Below are 16,420 nucleotides of genomic sequence, written 5' to 3'. Positions count from 1 at the left end.
TAAAGAAAGAATAGAAGGGTACAGGTTGAAGCAGGTAACTTAGTGTGCTGTGAGTTTGCCTGTCATTTCATCCTAAAGATTTTAGGATAAAAAAGGTAACAATATAATGCCTGATATCATCTCTCCAAAATAAACTGAGCAGAAAAACAAAAGCACCTTGAGGGGAAGGCAGTGGTAACAAGGCATAGAGGCTCAGGACTGGGGTAGTTTCTTTTCTTTTTTTTTTTTTTTTGGTTTTTTTTCGAGACAGGGTTTCTCTGTGGTTTTGGAGCCTGTCCTGGAACTAGCTCTGTAGACCAGGCTGGTCTCGAACTCACAGAGATCCGCCTGCCTCTGCCTCCCGAGTGCTGGGATTAAAGGCGTGCACCACCACCGCCCGGCTGGGGTAGTTTCTTGAAACTGCTAACTTTGTCAGAAACTGATGTTTTTGTAAGGTTACCTTCTCACTTTGATAAACAATGGAAGCACTATTTCATAAGGGTCAACATTGAAACCATTCATATTGTTTAAAATGAGATAAAGTTATTATGAATAGAATGGCTATCATAATTTACTAAACTGTGTTAAACCTATAGTGATAATTTTTAAGACAGATTTTTAAATTCAGCAAACTACTATAAACTACTACTACTATATATACTATACTAAAGTATAATCTACTATATTGAGGTCTGGTTGCTAACACCAAGTAACAAGTTTCAAGTCCTATAAAGAAAGATTGAGGAGCTGAACCTAGTCTTTCCCCCCATAACTGAAAGGAGGAATGATTGAACAATGTGAATTTTCAAAATGAGTGATCTGACGTAGAATTTATAACTGCTAGGTCAAATACTTTTTAAGTTTTACCTATTTATGTATAATCTGGGGTCATCATCCAGTAAGTCACTCAGAGGGTCTCTAGTCACTTAGTCCTAGCACAGGCCCAGGTGGTCCATGGAGAGTTTTTGTATAGCAAGAAGAAACACTAGGACCTTTCAGAAAAGGGAATCTCAAACTCCCACAGGAGAAACCGTGCGGTTCAGAGGTCACATGCCAATTTTATTCTGTCTAGTAGCTTAGAATTAACCTAGCCCATGGTAGGTTTCGACTTTGCATGCATTCCTCCCAATCTTTCCTGTGCCCAATGAATCCCATGCTCATTGTCTTTTATTATAGTGTATAGGTGTTTGTTTCTGTTTTTTGTTTTTGTTTTTTTTTTCAAGACAGGGATTCTCATCGTAGTCTTGACTACCCAGAACTCTCTCCTGAGAAAAGGTTGGCCTTGAACTCATAGAGATCTGCCCCTCCCAAATGCTGGGATTATAAGTGTGTGCCACCACACAAGACTTGTCATTTATTATAGGAAAGACAGATGTGGAGAACACTATCTTAGGGCTCTCTGGGGTTGGGTGAACAGAGAAGAATTTGCAGCAAACTCCAGCTGCTTTTGCATGCTGTCCAACAACATCCCATTTGAGAAAGAAAAGAGATCAAACGTTCTTCTTTCCAAAGAGTTGAAAGTCCACCATAGGCCAGAGCTCATGACTAGCTTCCTGCTTTGCTTGCCTAGACAATCATGGTGTCTTCTCCATTAGAATGTTTTTAAGAGTAGACAGAACCTGTGTAGTGGATGAAAGGGATGTGTCCTATAGTCTTTGGAGATTCATCCAAACATACAAACCAAAGCTCCAACTTCCGGGGAGAAAAGAAAATTCCAGAAAACAGATAGACAGAAATAGACAGACAGAGAGACAGACAGACAGACAGACAGACAGACAGACAGGAAAATCAGCAATGATATTAGAGCTGCAGCCTTTGCTGATTTGGGTTTTGGAAGACCTTTTATTATCACGCATTTACTTATTTATTTAATGTATATGTGTCTGTGTGTCTATGGGAGCACAGAACATACACATAATGTCTCTGTGCAGGCTGAGTCCTGAAGACAGTGATGGCTCCTAACCATTGATGAATATCTTCAGGATTCTGAGGGACCTTTTCAACAAAGACTTTCAACTGACCCCAGCTCCAATTCTACCGTCAACACAAAGCCAGGGTGAGTGAGACTGTAACACCCAATTTTGTGTTACCCTCTTGGTACAGTTTGTGTGCCACTGTACCTTATGTGAGCCAGGCAAGGACCTGGAGATTGAAAGAACACACAAGAGACCTGGGTCATTAGCTGGGAGATCAGCTGAATGCCATTTATTCAACCTTGAGGAAATCCTTACACACCTAGCTGCCAGACAAGGAATTCCCCCAGGCAGGTGGGAAATTGACACACCCAAGATGGAGTAAACAATGCTCTACAGCCAGTCACCAGGCAGGGCAGAGGGAGCACAAAAACAAACAGAATGTTTTAGCTGACTGACCAGAAACTGTCCTCAAGTAACCCCAGGAGCAGGGGTAGACCCGGGCCCTACATTACTACATGAGATCTCTCTCTCTCTCTCTCTCTCTCTCTCTCACACACACACACACACACACCTCTGTCTCTCTCTCCTTCTCGGTGTCTGTGTGTGTCATATGGGGTTAAGAAGAATGTCAGCCTAGAAGGAAAGGATTATGAAATCATCAGAATTTGAGGGTTTGATATGGTGATGCAATGTCTTTAATCCCAGCACTTGGGAGGCTGTGAGTTGTGAGTTCAAGAGCATCCTGGTCTACTTAAGCAAGATCTAAGCCATCCCAGGTTGTATCGTGAGACTTGGTCTCAAAACCAACCAACCAACCAAACAAACAACCAACCAAACAAACAAAAAACCCCAAAACTTAAACAAATACAAAAATCCTCAAAATCAAAAAAAAAAAAATCCTCAAAATCTGAAGTAGATCACACAGTTGTTGGTTTTCCAGAACAAGAACAAAACCTTGTTTGGGAATTCAGTGTTGATTTTCCCAGCAGTTAATCCCTCCTTTTCCACATGACTGATTCTCACCAAAACCAAAATGAACAGAACAAGGAGAAAACCATGATAACAGTCCGGCATTCTCCTCCCTCTTTCCTGTATGTGTTTGATAGAAACAGGATTCTGCTGGGCAGAAGAGGATGCACTCTCACCAGTTTCTCTGGATGCAGCTCACAACAGGAAAAGGGAAAATAATGGCTTGTGAAGCAAATCGGAGGAGCCAAAGATCTAGGCTTCTTTCTATTTTCCATAGGAATGGGCTTCCTCTGCGTCTACTGTGTGGAAGGCTTGTTGCAGAGCACTGACCTCTAATTCCAACAATACCCATCTTCGTAAGACCATCTGTGTCTGCTTGCAAAGGATCCTCACAATTGGATTTGTTGACTGCTGACATTCTGTCATAGGAAGGAGCAGGGAGGTCACTGGACCCTCACCTGAGTATGCAGCTACTCCTTCCAGTCAGAATGATGCCAGTCTATCCTAATTGCATGTGACCTCATAGTTTCTTGGAGAGACTGAAGTACATCAGCTGGGGCAAAACAAGGAGAAGGGGGCTTCATCTGTTGTTATGGTTATGCCTTCATCCTTGCAGGGTAGACACTTTTCAGTGAAGCTGCTTTGGGGTCACTTATGCACCTGACAAGAGCTCCTTACCCATGCTCTGTAAGTAAGCTCAATAAAGTTATTTGTTTCCGAGGGGGAACTATGGTGTGTCAGAAGTTTGTGTTGTCATTGGGACCTTAAAGGAAAGAGATAGAGTACCTTGGCTCCTGCTGCCAGGGAGAAAATTCTTACAAGGTTTTTCTGTGGCTTGAAATCCATCATGAGTGCTGTTTGGGCCTGAGCTGCTTCACAAGAAACTCTTAGATTAGACGTTACCTTGGGTGTTTGCTTATAAGTATTTAAATGAGCCGAGTAAAGAGCAGGCTGGAAGTGGGACCCCCAGCAAGGATTGGAGGCAGTTTAGGCTCTTGAGGGAGATCCAAGGGTCTGAGAGATGACATCATCATGGCTTCTGGGTTACTGAGGAAAATGGGTTGAGAAAGCAACACCAAGGGACTAGGGGAAAGACATAGCACTGAGTATGTGACTTTCTGCTAGGTCAGAGTCAGTGTGTGCCATAAGGAACAAAAAGGACACTGGGGTATGCACCACCTGCTGCCAATTGTGCTACCTCTGTGATCTGCCAGCTGTTTAAGACGCTGTAAACAGACAATGGCTGTCTTTGGACAGATGATTGGATTCCCAAAGAATAGAAAAGATAGTTGATTTTGCTCAGAAACATTAGGTAGCGTCAAGTTTTCTAAATAATGTTTTTCAGATTTTGCAAATGACAAGCTGATATTTTATCTTGAAGACAGTCGATGCAAGTTTAGCAAATAATTAAACAATAGGGATTTTAAAAATTCAATATTTATATGTCAATTGCTATTGCATCTCTTCCAGGGTTTCAGAGTTTGATTCCCGATACCTGTATAGCAGCTCTCAAAATATCTCTAATTTCAGGGACTCTGGTAAACTCTTCTGGCCTATGAGGACACGAAGCTCTCAAGTGTGCACAGACATATAGGCAGGCAAGATATTTGTACATAAAAATTAAGTTAAAAAAGACATCAGTTTAATGTACCAAGAACCTAATCTTTGTTAAATTATAAATTATTTTCTGATTCAACACTGCAGACATTCTTCTGTAGTTTTAAAAAGGGAATGGGCGGGCACAGCGACAGTATTAGCCTGAAGAACATTTGACATGGTAGTCTTGGGCATCGGGCAGGGACGAATTCTAAATAGAGGCTTCTTATGTAAGACTAGTGAGATCCCTGAGGTGCTTTGCTCTTCCCTGTTAATGAGGGTAAATGTAGGGATTGTTGAGAGTACTAAATGAGATAATTCATAATTTTACGGCAAACCAGGCTTGGAATAGAAAGCCCTTAATAGATACTGCAATAAAAAATAGAACGTATACCAACAACAAAACAAAATCTAACATTAACTATATATACATGGATTGTCTTAAACAGAGCTCTGTTGAGAAATAATGAGAGTTGGATAAGGAACCGGATTGATTTGGGGAAAAACTACATTTCCCAGTAGGCTGTGGACAGGGGCTGTTTTCTCTTATTTCCGGGTATGTCATGTGACTTTCAGACTGCGCTATGGCGGAAGCAGAGGAGCAGGTAAACGCTGGCCGAGCTAGTTCGGGGCAGCAGGGACTTGGAGACACGAGTGAGGGGTTTTGGGGCGCAGAGGGCCAGAGACGAGGCGGGCGTGGCCGAGTTAGTTGGGGCGGCCCCTCCTCTCGGATGTAGAACCATGCACACCCCGCCATCCGAGCCGGCCTAGCTTCGGTTCAGCCCTTCTGCTTTAAATTACGTGGAATTCTTTTGAAGAAGGCAAGTCGTGTGGGCTGTGCAGTGCTTAGGGGATTATCCCTGTTGCTGGCGATACTTAGATGGCAAAGTACATCCTGTAGCTCGGAAGGTAGCACTGAGGTGTTGAGTAGAAATTACTGCCGTATTTTCATACAGCCTCTCTGATAGCCGTACATTAGGGCAGAGAAAAAAACTGAATGAAACCGACAGAATCGAAGACTTTAAGGCCAGACCTTGGAAGAGACCCTTTAAGTTTCCGTTTCTAGTGTCACTTCAGTTTGACATAAATAATATTTTGCCCATTTACATTAACTAGCCCGTCTACCATTTTCTGTGATGCTCCTTAGGAAGTGATGACGACGAACTGCTTACTGCTGTAAGAGACACTGACTTGTAGTAGACTTTTTACCATTCACATCGTACTTATTTTATGTATGCCAAAAGTCAAGGACTTTGACTAGGAAGAATCTGCGTTTGGGATTGTGTTAGCAAGAGCCTCTTACCCATCATTTCTGCAAACTGTCTCTTGCACTGCAGCTCAAAGGGAAACAGGACTTGCCTTCACAGCAGGCCTTACTCAGTTTGACTACTGCGAGAGGGCTTTTCACATAGGGCATTTCTGTTTCTGTTGAAACATAGTTGTGGTTTGTAGAAAAGCAAAAGTCCAAGTTCGTTAAGTTCCTAGATTATATCCAGTGCGATCGAAAGGAGTACTCCTTATTTCCCCACTCATGCAGAAGAGGAGTTTGACAAAGCTGTCTGATGTTAGAAATTAGAAAATCAGCTAGATAATAAGATGTTTCCCATTTCTGCAGTGCTTCCAAGCTTAAAAAGCTCCTTTCACAGGACAGTTGGTCCTTCCAAAAGAATTCTGTGAGGTAAATGTTTACTCTTGTGTAGAAGGTATATAATGCTTCCATGTCTCAAACCTTCTTATCCCAAACTGCAGTAAAACAGTGTGGGATTACTCAACAGGGCTATGCGAGCCACCCCCTTACCACTGCTCTCTGACTTCATTTCCGACCACGATCCTCCCCTTCTGCCCTGGTCTCACAGTGCCTGTCCTGTAGTTCTGCACACAAGCCAGGCGTGTTGCCACCCAGAGCCTTGGCTCACTGGCTCTTTTGAGGACTTCTGCTGTCTACAGCACTTTCTCCTTTATTTTCTTCATGCGTCTGTGGAATTTTGCTTTCCAATTGAGAGTTCCTGCTCATTCTTGGAGACCACCTTCTGATATTATTCTGTGTAATACTCATGTCTTAAAATTATTATTTTTTTTTATTTTTTTTTGGTTTTTCGAGACAGGGTTTCTCTGTGGTTTTGGAGCCTGTCCTGGAACTAGCTCTTGTAGACCAGGCTGGTCTCGAACTCACAGAGATCCGCCTGCCTCTGCCTCCCAAGTGCTGGGATTAAAGGCGTGCGCCACCACCGCCCGGCCTGTCTTAAAATTATTTTTCTTGTGTATTTTCACTTTTGCATGCCACATGGTAAGAATATATTCACTACTGATGACCAATATTGGGATATTGCTTTCATACTTAGTATATTAAATTATTGGATTTTACAGATAAATGGATTGAAATTTATTTTGAATTTTCTTATGCTTATATCTATAATATTTTAGTTTCATGTCTCCAAAGGTCACTTTTTTTTCACTAGATCACTCTGCTTTTTAAAGTATGCCAAAGAACTTAAATCTAAATATGTTCACACGCACATGATCTTTGTGAAGTAAAATTAGCCCTTATCATCTTGATGCTTGATGGTTTTCCTTGTAGCCCTTATTCCTCCTGTGGTGTTAAGCAGCCAATGTACTATTGGAAAGAGCATTTCTTCCCAACTGTATCAATGTAGCTTTAAGAAAGACCAGTAGTCTATTGTCTTTTAATGATTTGATAAAAAATTACGATTCCTTAAAAGAAAATAAATAATTTACTCATTATTAGTCCTTTGAAGATTAAACAAGAGCAGATTTTTCTTATTTTCTGGATTGGTACATTTTGCACTTACAGTAAGAAGCCACTATAATCTGATAGTAGGCCTTTGTAAACAGGTTTTTGGTGGCAAAGTACACAAACATCAAGTAAGTAAATGTGCTCATATTTTGCCACCCTGAATATTTTTGGAAATGATGGCATCCCTTTTTCTTCCTCCTGAGTACTTTAGGAGTTGACATGTATGTTAAGCGAACTACAGTACAAATCACAGAGGGAGGCAAAGCGTATTCTTGGTTCCTGTCCTGCAAATGCAAGCATCCTTCCTAGGTGAATAGCACAAGAGTAAGCCCACTGACTTATCTTACCTGCGTGCGGTGTTATTTGATGATTGTCTCCCCTTGAATTTAATGACGAGCCAAAAGGGTGACGTCTGTACTGAGTTTACATACTATTAGAAAACCCACAGTTTAAAGCTAAAATCACTGCTTAAGTATGGGTAAACAGATGTCTTTAAGTCATGATGGAAGCCTTGATTTTGCTGAATATAGAAAAAAAAGTACTTTGTAAAAAGTAACATTTGTGTTTTATAGTTCATAGAAGCTAATAGCCACAGTTCTGCCTGGAATTCTTGTAACCAGCACTTTTGCTTAGTTCTGGAACGATTTATAGGTGGCTTTCATAGTCACAGATGCCCAACAGTGTTTGTCTCGACCTCTCATGAATAACACTCTGCTTGAAGTCTGGTGGGTGTATTTGTCTCCTGCAGATTGCTGAGTCCTCAGAACGAGGGCTATAGCTTCCTCATGTCTGTATCTCCCCAAGAGCTAGTGGTTTCCAAACCCTAAGTGAGGAAATGAATCTAGTAGGAGGAGAACACTTATAATTGTCATGTTGTAAATTCTGTTCAGTAGAGTGTGTGGAAACCGTTGTGTCATATTTAACATGTTGGGAGGTTACTAATTCAGGTGTAATATGGACCACATTCTCCACATTTCTTCCTCTTAACCTTCCCTCACTTTCATCCTCCCCACTCAGCCACAAAATTAGCCATCAGTTTTTTGGCTGTTGGAGAGAGTTTTGATTTTGATTTTTACTACTGTGTCTTAGAAATTAGGGGAGTTCCATCTTCATTTTGGTTATTAGATGGTGCAGTCTGTGCTTATGAATATCTCTGTGCATAAAAAAATAAAAGTCAGGTTTGTATATACTTCAGTGCCTCTATTTCCTTGCCTGTTAATTTATTCTTTAAGACTTGTTAGGAAATAAATTTATTAAAATGGTGAGGGTGAAATAGTTAACTTATAAATAACACAAAGATTACTTGTCCAGATCAGGCTTGGCCAGGGCAACCAAGTTTGGGCTATTAAGGATAGTGTATATTTGGATGTAGCTAGTGCTTTTCACATTTACATCTTAGGGTGGTACCCGGAACTTAGGGTTTACGATAGTGAAGGTCATGTTGAAGCAGTAGGACATCTTCCCCACTGAGTCCCAGAGACAATACTTGAAGCTGGAAAACTATAAGGATCTTTGTAGAGCTGAGCCAGGGCTAGGAGGAGGGAATGCCCTAAGGAAAATCTCACTGGGGATCGCTACCTCAAGGCAGGTGTCCATGACCTAAGTGAGGCTGGAAGTGATGTTGAGGGGTACAGCATCCTCCATCCTGGCGTTGCTGCGCAGCTCCAACTGAAATTAAGCAGAAATACTGATACTGTGGAGGTGTAATGTGATTTTTTTTTTTTTTTTGGTTTTTCGAGACAGGGTTTCTCTGTAGCTTTGGTGCCTGTCCTGGAACTAGCTCTTGTAGACCAGGCTGGCCTCGAACTCCCAGAGATCCACCTGCCTCTGCCTCCCGAGTGCTGGGATTAAAGGCGTGCGCCACCACCGCCCGGCTGTGTAATGTGATTTTTATGAAGTTGGAAATTCAGATTTTTCTGAAAACCTCATCTAGGTATAACAACACATTTGTAGGTCACACCTAAATCCTGCCTGTCATTTTGCTGTTTCTAACCTGGAGACACCAGCATGTGGTTCTCAGTTGTAGCTTACTTAGTGTGGATAGAGGGGCTTAGATTTGTGGAGGGGCTAGAGAGAATAGAAGTCTCCTGGTGTCAGAAATCACTCTTTATCTGCCTTGCTGGGGAGTCACGGCTGGTCTAGTCGACCTGGGAGACCAGTGCTGGTTCTTTGAGGATGGCAGTTATCAGTCTGATAACTTTTTATCAGTCTTTGGGCAGCTGATGAGTATCTCAGGTCCAACACAGTCTTAAGGGAAGTTCTTCAGATAGATGATTGGTGTTCAAGTGATTGCTTTGGGAAAGAAAGGTAAATTACTGAATTAATTGTTAAGCTCGCTGCCTAGAATTTGAGTGACTGAACATTTATTTATATCAGTGCATATCTTCTAGTCTAAACTCCAGCCAAAACAGCATTGAGTTTTTAGTTGGAAATGAAGTTCATCAATTCAGTAATTTTTAAGTATGTGATTCAGTTAGATTAAGTAATATTTAAGTTGCTGTGCGGTCATCACCACCATACCTTGTGCTGGAGTTTTTTTTACACACTGAGACCTTACCTACTAATAACTTCCTATCTCCACATTGCTCTGATAGTCTCTATTTTACTTCATTATATACATAAAATCATATATTAGTTGTGGATTGTTTGGTGAGTTTGACTTATATTACATAGGAACAACACCGTTTAGCTTATGTTTTCTTGATGCAAATTTGAGATTTCTTGAGGCTAAAAATGTTGAAAACCATGCAGTCTTCAATGGCAACCTCGCTCATGGTTTAGTCTTGTTTCTTGAGTTTGCATTCTTATGCCTTTCTGTTTACTTATTTGTCTGTAGAACTATTAAGTAGTAGGATTGGTCAAAGAAACTGCTAAGCACCCATACTGGGCTCATATCCGAGGTCTGTCATGCATTGCTGTCATAACGTGGATGGGAATGTAGATGTGTTGAGGCCAGACCTCTGGTCAGGTAGCCTGTGCTAATGCTGACGGTGGGTCTTACAGGGCCCTGAAATACGTTCTCAGCTGGTGCAAAACTCTCTTGCATTATTTCTGGTGTGGAACAAGTATGACATTGGATTGTGAGGTCTGGACTACTTCTATTGATGATTTATGTTGTTTTCATGAAGCACGTGAGCCTCCCCCATTTACCAAATATGTATACTTGAGTGGATGCCACATTAAAAAATATTCTGATTTTTAATGTAATTTTCTGGAAGAGTAACCATGTATGTTTTCAGCACTCTGAATGTGGGAAATCGGAATCTAGACACAGCAATGACAACATTGCTTTGCTAGTGCTATTTAATATTCAGGGAACTCAGATCAGAGATATTTTGGAAACCATTAAATTCAAACTCTGTACTTCATTATTCTGTCCTAAGGGGTTAGAAATATTCAAATGCTGTATTATAGACATACAGATGGTAAAACATTTAGTATTATGAGTGGAGATAGATGGTCAGTAACAAAGTCAGACTAGTAAGTATAAAAATGTATAAAAACCAGTTTCTGCTGTGTGTCTGAGGTAAACAGTATGATGTTATGAGATGTGTGTGTGTATGAGGATCCTAATTCCTTCCCAGAATTGTCCATTTTCCCACAACTAATCTGCTCTTTGGAAAAAAAATCCTTACAATTCATTGAATATATCCATAGCAGCTGTGGCTTTTATTTTGTACCTGAGCTCTTTAGAATACTTATTCCCGCATATCTGCTGCTTTGTGTGCGGGTGACCTGTATTAAGCCATTTCCACACACCCCTGAGGTTAATAGCTCCTGCTTTATTACGTTTGCCCATTTGACATTTCCCCCTTTCTGTTGCACAGATAAGAAGATAATGCAACAACAGCCCCTTCACAGCTCTCCTCATACCTGTCCTTCTGGGAAAAGCTATTCTACAGTTATCTGAAGTGATCGAGTGGCTTTGATTAGCATTTCCGCAATTAGAGAGTCTGAGCACCTTTGAATGAACCAGTTGTCCATTTTGAATGCCTTTTTTTGGAGAAGTGTTTATTTAGGACCTGGTTTTAATTAGGGTCTATGTTTTCTTGCTGTTGAGTTGTGTGGATTCTCTGCAGGTGTGAGAGGTTAGCCCTTTGTGAAATATATGGCTGACAATTTTTTTTTCTGCAGCCCATACGCTGTCTTTATGTATTATTTGCTTTGCTATGCAGAAGGTTTTTTAGTTTGATGCATTGGCATTTATTTATTTCTGCATCTGTAGCCTTCGATTTTTGTGAGATAGCCAAGAAACCAAGGCCAAGGCTAATGTCAGGTAAGGCTTCTGTATGGAGCTTCAGGATATTATAGCCTACCTTTGGGCGTTTTGTCCATTTTGAGTTGCTTTCATTCTTATAAATGTAGAGACCTAGTTCTTTCAGCATCATTATAAACGATGAGCCCTTTCCCATTGTGTTTTCTTAGGACGCTTGTGGGAAATTAGCTAGTGCTGCTTACTTGGACTATTTCTGGCCTCTGTGTTCTGTGGAATAGTGACTTAATTTTAAAAGTGGAATGTTTAGAAGAGATAGATTAAGATGCAAAGAGGACTAAAACCAAGAACTGGATGGTGAGTGCAGAGGAGAAATGGTTTAGAAGGGTCGGTGGGATGCTTCCTGTTAACTGTGTAGACAACTATCAAATGGTAGGAAAGCTGGATTCTCTTTTTGGTGTGTGTGTGTGCGTGGCATGCAGATGTAAGACCATCTAGTTGTTTTAGAGGTTTGCAGTTTTAAACTATTGAGAGTTCTGAGATTCTGAGTCCCATTAAGTCAAACGAACTGCATGCTAAGACTGAAACTTTCTCTAGAAGTTACTTGTCTCCTCCCAAGCTTTTATTGTTTTTTTTTTTTTGACATATAAAGTAAAGCTGCTTTTCAGCACTAGATTTACATTTATCTTGCTATCCGTGTTGAATTGAATAAAATGTGCATCTGGCTTTCTTTAAAATGTTCTTTTTTTTCCTTAAAAATACGTTATATCTGGGATGTTATCACACTTTTTTGGTTCGCTTTGTTTGTTTGCCTTATGGATTCTAAAATGCTTACATTTGATGTCAGCATATTAGCTGTAACTTTTTATTGCTATTGATATCTATAAGTACGTTAAGTAAATCTTCATTTTGCTGACCTCTTTGAGGATGCGTGGCATCAGCAGATTCTCTCTTTCGGTGGACAGGTGAGAGATTAGCGGGATCAAGTCCATTTTTTCCCTTTTTGCTTTGTTTCCTCCCGAGCAGCAAGATTCATTGTGCAGCAAGAAGGGAGCTGTGCTAAGTGGAGGAATTTGTCTTAGAGGTACTAGTTTATTAAAGGGCTTATAACATGTGTGATGAGTACCTCTGTGGGAAGATTCTTTTTACGAGAACTGTTCTCGACTTGGGGATGTAGTTTAGCTGTAGAGTGCTTGCCTAGCCTACCCAGAGCCTTGAGTTCTGTCCCCAGAGTGACAGAAAAAACAAGCACGGTGTCACGCCTCCGTAATCCCAGTCTGTTGGCTGTAGAGAAAGGAGAATGGGAAGTTCAAGGTCATCATCAGCTTCGAGGTCAGCCAGACTGCACAAATGAGTCTCACTAAACAACCACCCCTCCCCCCATGAATTTCCTTCCTAAAACTTTTAGCAAGACAGTAATTTTGACTCATCAACGAAAGAGATTTCAGTCTTAACAACTGGCTCTTTTGATGTGGTTTCTTGTTCCCCTGTGTTATCAGCGAGGTTTTGCCAGGTGGATTTCCAGTATCTGAGTGTTTAGCTTTCACGCATCAAGTTCCTAGGGCAATTTGTTCAGAATTTGAAAGAGAAAAACAGAAGCTTGGAGCCCCATAATCCTACCCCCTCCTCTGCCTGTCCCAGGCTAGCCATGGTGTGAAGTTATGGAAGGGGTGAGAGCTGAGCACGTGGCATCCACTAAAATGTCATTGCAAACGACTTTCCCAGCAAAGCAGGCGGGTGCGGTGATTCTTGTCCACTGCAAATTGTTTTCATTCTTCTGACCCCTCTCTCCTCTGTGCTTGCAGGAAACTGGGTCTCTTGAGGAGTCTACAGACGAATCAGAGGTAAGATGGAGCCTGCACGTTTGCCACTTACCTCGGCGTTATCCTGAGCTTGTGGGCAATGAAGTCTGGCATTCCCAGGAGCTGAAAGATGAGCACTAGAAAGCAGATACTTAAAAAATAGCATGCTGGTTGTCTTTAAAACATTAAATGAATTAGCTTAAACATATATAGGGGACCAAACATTTCTGTTCGTCTCCTGAGGCAACCACTCCACCATGGCTCTCGGCTTTGCACCCACAGCTGTGCATGCTGGAGGACTGACAGAGTTTTAGAAACCGGTGCCCATCTGCTAAAGCCTGCTGGTCTTCACAGTTTTTGCTGTGGTTTTACAATGTGTATGTTTTCTCCTGTGGTTTTGAAGATTCTGCCCAGCTCCTTCACGTTTGCTAGACAAGTGCCTCACTGCTGAGCTACAACCTCATTCCTGATATTTATTCATTTTCTTTTTCCATGAAAATGAATGACCATATTATACCTATCTCTGTTTCCTGAATCAATGAAATTGTAGCTCATTTCTTTTTTTTTTTTTTTTTTGGTTTTTTCGAGACAGGGTTTCTCTGTGGCTTTGGAGCCTGTCCTGGAACTAGCTCTTGTAGACCAGGCTGGTCTCGAACTCACAGAGATCCGCCTGCCTCTGCCTCCCGAGTGCTGGGATTAAAGGCGTGCGCCACCATCGCCCAGCCTGTAGCTCATTTCTTTAAAAGGGAAACTACCTGGGAGTTTTGTTAAAGATATTTACACAAGGGAAATAAAATTGTTCTTTTAATACTGTCACTGCTTTGAGAAACGCCTTTTCAAAGCTCTGTCAAGTTTTGAAAGAAATAGGCTGAGCATATTGCAAATTAATTAGAATCTAAATTGTGTGGATGGACTAATGGGTAATATGCTTTCTTTTAATATTTCATTTCGGGAAGGCAAATGAAAATGTATCTTGCTAATCTGCAAGAAATTTCTACCAGTGTGACTGTATTTGATAGTCTCTTCATCTTTTGTTGATATATATTGCATACTTGACATGGATTTTGCTTTTCCTGTGAAATGGTGGGTTTATACATACTTCTCCAGACACACCATATAGATGATGACAGTTTCTGGTTATAGCTCTTAACATTTCACTATAGGATTCTTAGTACCATGAAACTGCAGGTACCTCTGTTAACGTCTGGTAGTGTATGGGAGAACAGTTCCCATTACCACTGTTACGTTTGGAAATTTTAGGCGAGAACCCCGACTTCCCGAATCGCTGGTGCATAAGGCAGTGCTTGAGCCCTCTCCTAGAACTTCTCTCAGACATGAAGAGGACGTCACTGGCCACTCAGATCAAATCTTTCCAGATCTCCTCTAGGTACTAATGGAGTGCCAGCGAGCGGGAGCAAAGCATAGAGCCAGCCTCCAGGATAACCCGAGAGCACGGGGGAATAACATACAGAATGTGCCAGGGGAGAGAAATACCCAGGAAGCCAGAAGATCCGCCAGGGCTGGGAGTTTTTTGGCAAGGGATCTAGTAGAAACCAAGGAATCTCAAGGATGGCACTTTTGAAAGACGGGGACCAGAGGTGGCGGTGCTGAATGGTGCTGCTTCTGAGCAAGAAGGGGGAGGCATTCTTTATAAATGTGGAGCTGAAGGGAAGCTTCAAAGTAGAAATTCAAAGTACTGAGTACTAAGGATCTGATCAGGGGACTTGACTTCCTCCTTCTGTGACAAAGGTGCCGCAGGCTGAAAGAAAATACTCTGCAGTCCATCCACACAACTCAGCATCCTAGAAACACCACCCCCATTGCCCCCAGGTCCTCCAGCTCCTCCTCAGGAGCTTCTGCTGTTGCTGTCCCAGGAAAGTCAGGCTGTTTAAACATAAACTGGAGGCAGCATGCATCCAGAGCTCCTATAGATTGAAAGCAGAAAGTGAGACTCCAGATTACTTGGCGACAGAACCCTGTAACATGACTCTGTTATAGTTGGACAGGTCAGTGGCGTTATGATCAACTGTCCTAAACTGGAAATGCAAAATTCAGAAATAGAGATGGAGGGCCTGGGTGTGTGGTGGGGAGCGGCGAGTAGGAAATGAGAGCCGGCCGAAGTAATCAAAACCCGAGGGATCGCGCAGAACCTGTGAATGAGAGAAATGGCTTCCAACTCCAGACTCTTGTCATCGTCTTGTCTTCCAGCTCTGTGCTTTCTGGGATGTTGCTTAGAAAACGATTCAGCTTTTGGGTTTGTAGCTTGGCTGTCCCTCATACTTTCTGTGACCTGGGAGTCATGTTCTGTAATGTCTTTCTCTCAGTTCTTCATGTGACAAATGGGTCTATAGTGTATTTGCTTCATATGGTTGCTGTCAGGGTTGGAAAACGTCAATGTTTATCACCCAGCTTCTGTTGTGTGAACTTCCTGTCATCATTAGTGACTCAGCTTGTGTTACATCTTCACTTGAGTCACTCCTTTGCCAACTTGTGTTTCAGCCCGAGAGGCTGGAGGCCTCTCCACTAGTTCTTTAGGAAGAGGGGTTTATCTTCCAGTTACTGCGTGAGGTAAGTTTGTGGACCAGCAAAGTACTCATATGTTGATGGGCAAGCTCAGGTTTTAGGCCACAGGCCAGCTTGGCAGAAATTTTCATGGGTTTCTTTCTTTCCTTTTCTTTTCTTTTTTTAGGGAGGGAGGAAACTTCAGTGAGTACTGAAAATTCTCACCCGTGTTTAATTTCCAACTGGTTAATATACCCCTGACCCCCAAACATAAGAGTAAAACAAAAAACTGCATTAACACGCAAATTGAAAGTCACAGGCTACATTCCTCCGCTCCCACACCCTAGACCAAACACTCTGTAGGCAAACCACTCTCTGGGTGGAATCCCAAGTAATTTCCATAAAGGGAACTGGAACTTAGTTGGATCCTTAGACTTTTGTTTTAGGTAGGAACCAACTACTTCCCCATTTCAGGAGTGCAAGGTCTGGCAACTAGCCACACCTGTTGATAGTCTTGAGAGAGCAGAACTCTGATTTACACACAGGTGGGACCTTTGTTTGGGTTAAAAGCATAATGACATTGAATGAACTTATAGCAGTCTCAAACTCTCTGACCTTTGGCCTCTTTGGGCCTCCACAATTCCTCCCTTTTTATTAATTTTAATAATGCCTGTGCTTCTGCAACAGG

The 16,420-nt window shown here is 41.8% G+C and overlaps 1 protein-coding gene across 1 annotated transcript in view; it reads left to right on the top strand.

The window, feature by feature from the left end:
• The first annotated feature begins 5,000 nt into the window (after nt 1-5,000).
• The window catches only part of Vps41 (VPS41 subunit of HOPS complex), a 143,131-nt gene continuing 131,711 nt past the window's right edge, over nt 5,001-16,420 (top strand). Inside the window, exons 1-2 of the mRNA XM_075970144.1 lie at nt 5,001-5,065; nt 13,234-13,272. Coding sequence (XP_075826259.1) covers nt 5,045-5,065; nt 13,234-13,272 — 60 coding nt within the window. The 5' untranslated portion in view covers nt 5,001-5,044. The remainder of the gene's footprint in view (nt 5,066-13,233; nt 13,273-16,420) is intronic.

The sequence above is a fragment of the Microtus pennsylvanicus genome, chromosome 4 (genome assembly GCF_037038515.1).
Source record: "Microtus pennsylvanicus isolate mMicPen1 chromosome 4, mMicPen1.hap1, whole genome shotgun sequence".
In the NCBI taxonomy this organism is placed as follows: Eukaryota; Metazoa; Chordata; class Mammalia; order Rodentia; family Cricetidae; genus Microtus; species Microtus pennsylvanicus.
The sequence above is the reverse complement of the archived record's forward strand: the minus strand, read 5'-3'. Positions and strand labels throughout refer to the sequence as shown.